Source organism: Spea bombifrons, chromosome 2 (assembly GCF_027358695.1).
Source record: "Spea bombifrons isolate aSpeBom1 chromosome 2, aSpeBom1.2.pri, whole genome shotgun sequence".
NCBI lineage: Eukaryota > Metazoa > Chordata > Amphibia > Anura > Pelobatidae > Spea > Spea bombifrons.
In genome coordinates, this window is record NC_071088.1 from 121418783 (window position 1) to 121428693 (window position 9911).

Sequence of the window (9911 nt, forward strand, 5' to 3'; positions counted from 1 at the left end):
TATAGGGGGGTATAAAGCATTTCTGGAGGTATATAGGCATATCATGGGGCTGAGTGGCATATAGGGGGTTAAAATGCATTTCTGGAGGTCCAGAAATGCATTTTAACCCCCTATATGCCACTCAGCCCCATGATATGCCTTTTAACCCAGCATGTACTGGCTGCCTTGGCTTGATAGGAGTGTGATTGCTGTTAGCAGTTTGATATATATATATATATCAAACTGCTAACAGCAATCACACTCCTATCAAGCCAAGGCAGCCAGTACATGCTGGAACCTGGGGATGATAGCAGTGGGATTACAGCCTCCATATGCCATGCTACAACCCCCACCCCCCTTACACATCCATGCTATCACACACACACTCACACTCATTCACAAACATTTAAATACTCATTCATTCCCTTAATCACACACACTTCACACATACTCAAAAACCCTCCCCCACCCCCTCACCTGAACTGCAGATCTCTCACTCGCAGACTTCTGCAGGGGACCGGCTGTAGCAACTTCTCTGGCCCCGCCCTCAGAGGAGGGAGGGGGGAGATAGAGTTCTGTGAGGACGCTGCAAGCTTCCTGCCCTGCTTCTAACAGAAGAGACGCTGCTCGCGACCGGTAAGCAGCATGGCGCCAGCATTTTTTTGGGGTCTGATTAGAAGACGACCCCGATTATAAGACGAGGGGTATTTTTCAGAGCATTTGCTCTGGAAAAAACCTCGTCTTATAATCGAGCAAATACGGTATATGAAATCAACGTCTCACTGTACAGCGTATGGGAACGCGCAGTCTGAATTATATTCTCAAATAATGTGTCATCTGACTACTTTAAATACCCATGGGAGCGTTAGGGTTCAGTTTGTGGATTAGTACTTTCTGCAAACGCAAAATCATTTTTAAAAAGAAAGAACCCCAGGTGCTTTCCCAATTCGTAACACAAAACAAGTTTTTATTGGGTCACATGCCCATCAAACGAACTAACATTGTGGATTATAAAACAACTTTCGAGTATCAGCATGTATGACATTCTATCCTGATGATCTCTGTGTTTTATGGATTGATATGACAGACAGGTAGGTGCAATAAACAATGCTTTATGTTACTGAAGACAGGGTCTTCTCTTCCAAGTTGATATTACATGCAGTGTGAACAGACTAATACTAGAAAATGGTCTTAAATTAAGCTAACAGACCCAGGCCTCAAACTCTCCCCGAGCCAGCGCTGGAGCTGACTGGTGGTGAGGCTATATATTTACTTTGGGGGGGGGGGGCGATACATGCATTTTCTGAACATTTAAATGGAGTACACAGCTATAATACGCTTTAGGGTGCATCTGGTGGCTGGAGAGTCCCTTTAACTTAACATGGTACGTTCTTAAAATGAAAAATTCACCCTTGATAAATACCGTATTTGCTCGATTATAAGACGACCCTGATTATAAGACGACCCCCCAAATCTTAATATTAATTTAGGAAAAAAAGAAAAAGCCTGAATATAAGACGACCCTATTGGAAAAAAGTTTTACCAGTAAATGTTAATTCATTTAAACACTTTTTTTAATAAAAGGTATGCTTGAGAAAAATATTTTGGTTTTATTTCCTTCTATTTTCCAACCTGCCCCCGAAGTTATGCACATCTGCCCCAGAAGTGCCTTATACCCCCTATATGCCACTGTGCCCCATGATATGCCTTTTAACCCTCTAAATGCCACTGTGCCCCATGATATGCCTTTTAACCCTATATGCCACTCTGGCACTTAGAGGGTTAAAAGGCATATTATGGGGAAGAGTGGCATATAGGGAGGTTTAAGGCATTTCAGGAGGCAGAGTGGCATTAAAGGGGTTAAAAGGCATTTCACAGAGCACTCTGCCTCCAGAAATGCCTTACACCCCCCATTTAACACTCCCCCTCCCTCCTCCAAACTTACCGGTGCTTCTGAGTTGGGGGGGGCGCATAACACAGGAGGGTCCAGGTCCCCTGCATCTGAGCCCCAGGTGCTTAGTCCGGACAGCATGTAGAGCTCCACGCTACACGCTGCCCGGACTAAGCACCGGGGACTCAGAAGCACCGGTAAGCTGGAGGGGGCATACACAGGAGGATGCAGGTCCCCTGCATCCTCCTGTGTTATGCCCCCCCCCCAGCTTACCGGTGCTTCTGAGTCCCCAGTGCTTAGTCCGGGCAGCGTGTAGAGCTCTACGCAATTGTATCGTGTAGAGCTCTACGCGATTATATCGCGTAGAGCTCTACACGCAGCCCGGACTAAGCACCGGGGACTCAGATGCACCGGTAAGTGTGTGTGTGGGGGGGGTTAACACAGGAGGATCCAGGTCCCTTGCATCTGGGTCCCCAGTGCTTAGTCCGGGAAGCGTGTAGAGCTCTACGCGATTGTATCACGTAGAGCTCTACACGCAGCCCGGACTAAGCACCGGGGACTCAGAAGCACCGGTAAGTGTGTGTGTGGGGGGGTTAACACAGGAGGATCCAGGTCCCCTGCATCGCTGCGGGGGATCTGGATCTTAGTCTCATAATCAGACCTATTTGAGGTCTGATTATAAGACGACCCTGATTATAAGACGAGGGGTATTTTTCAGAGAATTTGCTCTGGAAAAAACCTCGTCTTATAATCGAGCAAATACGGTAATTAGGCACCTAAGTTCTGTGCATCTTCTTAATGTAATGTTAGTATCGCTTGAAGTGAGGTGGCCAAAGTAAAGTTTACTCAAAGAGACAGCAAAGCTTCGTAACAAAGAAATGTTATGTTGAAAAGTGTCGTTGGTCCATAAGATCCTCAGAACGTTGAAAAGCCTTTTATTTCACATCTGTGCTATAGGAAAACTTTTTTTTGAGGTCTTGGCCAAACATATAGTTTTACATTGACCGCCGACTTTCTGGATGTGCGTGACGCCCCAAACCTGACTAGATTGTAAGCTCCTCTCCTTTGCACCAGTTTGTTATTGTATGTGTTTATAAATTGTTCTGCTGACTGTAACAGCGCTGCGGACTCTGCTGGTGCTTTATAATTAAATGTAATGTAATCTTTGTACATTTTATCGACAATATTCAGTGCTGTGTGTGGCGTGATATGCACTCACAAACAATATAGATGCATCAGACCCATCAGCGTATTAAAATGATTTTACACCATACGCTGACGGGTCTGATGCATCTATATTGTTTGTGAGTGCATATCACGCCACACACAGCACTGAATATTGTTTATACATATTGCACTACTATTATATTGTTTTTGCCATGTGTGTATTTGCGCCCCAACCATCTGTATATCGGTCTATCTACACTTTGAGGAAGAGTGTTTTTTTTGGCTGTGGCAGTCATCTGGGAAGTATTAAGTTTTTTAATTTTATTTTCCATATTCACTTGTAAGCACGAGAATTCGGTTGTTTAAGTATTTTGATAGTTTTGCATAGGGTGGTGTTGCACGTTCACTAAGTCCGCTTAAGTCCGTCGATTTAGTCGTTTTAAACTGAAATGTATGGAGTATAGAGGCGTGTGAAATTGTGAATATGGATCTTCTTCTCACGTGGTGGTTTGTGTGCGGGTACAAACGGCTTTTTGCAAATGTTAGGATTTCAGAGCTTGGCTGTCTTCTTCTTTTTTTTCACTGAAAGAGGGATTGCAAAATACTAGCATCTCTGGGAACAGCAGGAAATACCATAAGATATTTGATACTTCAAGACTCCAGCTTCATCTATACTTCCTCGCCTTCCTGAAAAATTAAAAATTAGCACGACACTAGAAAATGAGTAATGTCTGATTTGTCCCATTTTTCTGTGGATGCCTAAAAAGCTTTTATGGGAAAACAAGCTGGATCGGATAGTACTGAAGTCTGCTTTTTAATGTTCTGTTATTAATGGTGCCTTCTATTGGGTCATCTGGGTTAAAAAAGAGGGGGGGTAGAATATTGCCACATATTTGAGGCGAGACAGAAAAGACTTGAAATCCCTAGGAAATATCCTTAACTATATACTTTGCCTATATTATAAATGTCACTCGTCCAGGCAATAACTCAGATCTCTTAAGATACTGGGATATCAACCTACTAACTTTTTTTGCTTAAATTTGTAGACTTTATGCATAAAGAGCCATTTTGGTGCGAGTTAGGAAAAAAGGAGCAGTCTGCAAGAGTATTGCATTGGTTGCAATGGTGAACGCCTCACTTCTTCTTTGCTCCAGAAAAGCTCTTGATCTATTTTCTCAGTAAAGTATATATTAGATACTAGAGAGCATAGAAGAGAAGCCAAGACGTTATGGGTACGTTTGTCAGGTTTAGGCAAAAGAGAACTAGGCAGAGCTTTAGAAGGGTGTTGGGGTTTATGCCCAATGCAGTAAACTTGGCTTTCAGCCCAGTGATTAATACGCATATATGTTAATTGGTCTATGTATATCATAAAACCTTAAAAAAAAAAAAAAACAAAAAAAAAACTTAATTTGTAATAATTTATGTGTTCATTAGAGTTGATTGGAGTGGGTTATGTATGCCACAACCAGAGCTGGATAAACGCAAAGATCCAGGCAGTAACGGCTCCTAAACTTATAATCATACGGACCATTCACAAAGAATTACAGTAAAACACACATACCACGCGCGGTCAAACTAACGCACACAGTATTCTCAAGCAAACGACATGCTCTAAACAAAATCTTTGCCAGCACAGATGTAAGAGACTGAATCAGTCTATTTGATACCCTTATCGTTTGTCTTTGCATGCTTGTCTTTTTGCTGGTTATGCAACTGAAGCCACGATTGTGAGATTGTTGCAGTTATGACCCCAGTATAATAGATAAAATGAAATATAACCAGGTTTTTGTCAGCCTACGTAAGATTTTTTACTGCTTCCTTATCACATTGTGTTTGTGAGTGCATTACAGATAATTCATATTTGTTTATTTTCATTAATATACTGCATTATGATGGTTATAGGTTTTATTTGAGTATTTCGGTGATTCTGCGCCACTCTGATTGCATATTTGTTTGGAATCGTATCGGGGTGCTGTAGTGTGCATCGTTTCATAGAGCAAGTATATTTATTGTTGATCTATTGGTTTATACGCATCCCGTACCTCTTTTGGTATTTTCTTTAATATTACTGTATACAGCACTGTTTATGGGTAATATTTTTTTCCCATGAGACTTCATGCACCAGCCAATAAATCAGGCCAGTGTATATTTTTTGTTTTAATGTCCATCCATGAAGTGAATCAAAAGTATAAACAAAATGGCCTCCGCACCGCATGTATAAGCAGGCTCCTTGCTTAACGTCATCTGATGCTGGGCATGCATACATCTCCTACGGTGAGCTAATGACACTGATGATGTAAGACACAATGCGTAGTCATAACTTCCAGAATCTTTTTTGACTTCTGGAAAGACGAAACCTTATTCTTTCACATCCCATGTGGAAGGCATTAATTCATAAGTCAGTTATCCAGCTCAGTTGTGCTTGGTTTTTCTTTTTCTTTTCATCTCTGGCAGTGAGATCTTTCAGACCGCTGTTAAAAAGACTTGAATTTCTTTACGTATTTCCAGCAAACTGAAGAGTAAACAGAAGTTTGAAACTGGAAATATGATGAGTTTACAGTCTAGACATACGCTCATTCCCTAGACCGTCATTCTGTTTGAAATGTTAAGGTGCGATAACCCTAATACGCATTTGAAGACACATTTTTGTGGTTCATTAACCCCTTAATGTCCAATGAAGTGCCAGACACGTCATGAAAAAAAAACAATTCCCTCCTAAATGCAAGTTGTGTCGCTGAAATTCAGTGACACAGAAAAACCCCATTCCAGGACCACAGGAGCCATAGGGAGAGATGTTGCCTCTCGCAAAATGGCGGCTCCCATTGAAAAAAAGACAGATTCTCAAGAAGGTCTCTTCAGAGATGATGCAGGTTGAATACGGGTCAATGGAGCCCAGTTTGAAAATAATGGTTTTAAAATACCAAATGCTACTTATTGCCCTATTACTTGCAAAAAACATTGGGTATTTCCAAAATTAGCACAAATATTAGAATCTAATCAGCAGGTTTTTTCATTAGCTTTTGTAGATCAATAAAAGATTTTCCAAGTAAAAGTCAGAAAGTCAGGTGCTTTTTTTTCTATTTTTCACCATATTTTATTACTATAGTAACTTAGATATGATCAAAGTAAAGCCCTTGTATCTAAAGAAAGCCCTTCTAGTCCTGAAAAAAATGACAGCTTAAAATGTTAAGACAGCCATTGTCTCAAAGGGAACAAAAAGAAAAAAAACAGATCGGTCCTTAAAGGGGTTAAAGGGTAACTAACATCATCAAAGCATTTAACAAAATAAAACTCATTTAAGTGAGCCTTTCTAAAAACTTTTAAGAGTAAGCGGAAACAATATTGCTGTGATTTTCATATCTGGAAACATTCTTAAAATCACGACTTTTCTGATATCACATGTTGCACATCACAGAGGTTCCTTTTTGAGAAAATTATCCAACTTTATACCAATTTAATTACAGTTTTGCTTTGGATAAAACTGGTCTGTAAGAATTAATTATGCCTCGGTATATGACCTTATTGGGTTCACTAAATGGAAATATTTTCAAATATTACGTAATTATTTGGGTTCGGGAATTAACGATTGAATAACTTTGCAAAACTCATTTTCCTCATAGAGTTACTTGTCTCGTTGTTTTCTCCTGACTCATCCTGACCAACTTTGAGCTGATTACACCTGGATTACACATGGTTAACATTCTCAACCCATTCACTTCTAGAGTTGACTCCTAGCCTGTGGGAGCTGGAACTGGCCAATCAGATAGCATCATCCTGTGAACAGCCACCCAGAAACGGCTTTGAGGAGATGATTCAATGGACAAAAGAGGGAAAACTTTGGACATTTCCAATTGACAATGAAGCTGGTAAGTTCCAACTGCTTGTGACGGCTCACATGGGGTGCTGCTGGATATACTAATTGTGATTTCTGGGTATTTGCTTCACTTTTCGAAATTTGCTCTGCGTAAATTATGCCTCCATATTTTCTCTCTATTTTCCCTCCATAATTATCAACATTTGCTTGGGCTTTGCTCCATGGTTGGATGTAAATTGATAAATCAGCCTAACGTATAGACAGTTTTTTTTATGCTATATTCAAATAAACACGAAGCGAACTTTTCCTTTTGTAAGCTTTTATTTTCTACGTACACGTGCCGCATGCTTTATAAAAAAAACAAACTTTCAAAACTAGTGTAAGGAGCTATTTAATGCGCGGCACAACAAAAAATAACCTCCTATCTTTATGTAACATTTCTGAGCTATTAGAAGACAAACTGTCTTGATTGTGACTGATCATGTGAATCACTGGTTCCAAGGTTGCATGTTGCCGTGTTTGCTGTATATTGGCCGACAATAAAATGCTGGATGCAATTTTGCCTCTCTGTAAAGCATGGGGCGAGAATTTCAACAGACAAAAGATCCACAAGAGAACAAAATTACAGAGGGTACAATAGCCATCAGGAATGCACATTTGGAGATTTGCTAGGCTTTTTCTGTTTGAGCAGCAGGACTGATCGAGTAAAGAATGCTAGGTCTAGGTCTTCAGCCCCCTCCAATTACCAACATGTCGGAAGGTTCATTGCTAGCTGTGCCAATTGGTTCTGTACAAGTGGAGAAATGCGTATCCAAGGGGGTGCCTTGGTGGGAGATAACACTAACAAGGGAAAATAATATGACATTAATGTCCTGGGTAAGCAGTAACAATAAAGTCGATTAAGGTACCATGAGTTATTTGTAGAGTGATGGGGGAAGCTTTTAATGCTAATGAACGCATTTTTGCTGCTCGTAACATAATAAAATGTGCCTGGATTCTTACCTTTTTAGATTTTTGTTATTGGGACTTCAGCATGCTTTGCAAAAATTGGAAATACCAAGTGTACCAAGAGTATTAAAGTTAAACTAGTAAGAATTACCAGTTATGGTTTCCAGCAGGTTGGTAGGCATGGGGATTTAGGTTACTCGAGGTATGTAGTCTTTTTGACAAATTAGCGTTCAATAGACTTGCCTGTTTGGCCATTTAAACCAAGTTTGTACAACTCCAGCCCCTTGAGGGCAGCAAGCAATCCTCATTTTCTTGGAATGCATCTGCTTGAACACAGGTACTGCAATCCAAAATTAATTTAGCTACTTGTTTTCAGGCAGAGATACACAGAATTCCCCATGGCCCCTCGAGTTTTGGAGTGGTGTACCCTGATTTATAGCTTTACGTTTACAAAGTTGATTAAGGAAAGTTTTGAATAAGAGCGTCTGCAAATACACTCACGATTCATTGGCTCGATCTTCTTTATCTTTGTTTCCTTCCAGGCCTTGACGAGGAGCAGAAGGTAGAGTTCCATGAGCACATATTCCTGGACAATTACCTGGAAAACTTTACAAAACAAGGGCCAATTCGTCATTTCATGGAGCTTGTGATTTGTGGCCTTTCTAAAAACCCATACCTTACCGTCCAGCAGAAAAGGGATCACATAGAATGGTTCCGGGAGTATTTTGAGCAAAAAGAGGACATTTTAAAGGAAAGTGATGTTTATCTCAACTAACCAGGGAGAAGAGAAGCACTCTTAAAGCAATTGAAGATCCTGCAGTAACCCCCCACATTGGCTCATTGTGGATATCATTCCAGTCAACTGTGTCTGGACTCCAAAAACAAAAAGTACGAAAGGAACTTAACAGCAGGTCTACACCTTTCTAATTCCTCCCATAAATCTATAAACACCATGTCACATAGTCAACGAAGAGATTTAAAAAAATAAGGCAATTCCACTATTATGTGTATTTTTTTTTTCAATAAAGAATTAAACCATGAAAATATTTGGGGGTACACATTACTTAGTGCGTTAGTGTGTGTGTGTTTGTGTTCGTTACAAGAGGGTTTCTCAAAGTAAAATGGTTTATAAATTGTGTTACCTAAATAAGTGTATTCTCCTAAATTAGTTTATTTACTAAAGTCAGCGTTCGAGGGCAAAGGCAGGTTCAACTCACTGGCTTCTTTACATGAAAGGCCTTACTGGCAAGTTTTGGAAGAATAGCACAGCTGACCCCGTATTTCCCAGGTAAATGGGGGGGGGGTGATTTACTTCCTTGCAGTAATGCTTATTTGCAGTTGGCGTTTCACTATACAATGAAGTCCATGACTTGAAAAGATCATTTATTGATTTATACAGTTTCGTCATAGTCAATGGTGCTGAATCTGTAGTCGGAACACTAAAACGAGAAAAAGATTCCGGTACCTCCTAGGGTTCCAAAATCTTTGTGACTGCATCGTTTTGTACGTTGGACCAGTAAAAAGATGCCCCCCCCCCCAAGAATGGTCGTCTGATTTTCCTTCACTCTAAACGACAAATCCCGTGTTAGTCAAGAAACCCCTATAGTTGCCTAAAGAGTTTTGCATCCTTAAAGACTTTTTTACAACTCCAAACAATCATACGTGTTTTTTTTTTTTTTGTTTTTTTTTATGATGGATTGCCTCTTAAACTTTAGTGCTTGAACAGGTGTGTCCCGGGGAATATTTCTGTGGTTTCCTAGTTTATTCAGGTGTAGTTTCAGTGATTCTGAATGAAATAGATCCTTGTGATACTGAATGAGCTCTATCTATAATGTTACGGTGGAGCTGTACTCAGTAGACCTGAATAAAACTATAAACATCAGTCACACGGTGTACACTGAGTCATCCTGAACATTTTCTCAGTGGAAATCACTGATTTCATTTTTATTTTGAAATGATGAAATGGAATTGAGTGTGTAATTTCCACATTTTACTAAACGCGTATTAAAATGAAGTACATTGGCGTGCTGGGTAGCATCTCATTGTATGAAGTAAACAGTTCCTACCAACCTCTTTTTTTAAAAAAAAATATTTTTTTTTAAATAATTTTAT

At 40.0% G+C, this 9911-nt stretch overlaps 1 protein-coding gene across 2 annotated transcripts in view; it reads left to right on the forward strand.

Moving 5' to 3' along the window:
- Nucleotides 1–8843, forward strand: part of MRPS31 (mitochondrial ribosomal protein S31) — a 32316-nt gene extending 23473 nt beyond the window's left edge. For both annotated transcript variants that reach the window (XM_053456326.1, XM_053456325.1), the window contains exons 6-7: nt 6760–6903; nt 8342–8843. In XM_053456326.1, coding sequence (XP_053312301.1) covers nt 6760–6903; nt 8342–8574 — 377 coding nt within the window. In that variant the 3' untranslated portion in view covers nt 8575–8843. The remainder of the gene's footprint in view (nt 1–6759; nt 6904–8341) is intronic.
- The last annotated feature ends 1068 nt before the right edge of the window (nt 8844–9911 follow it).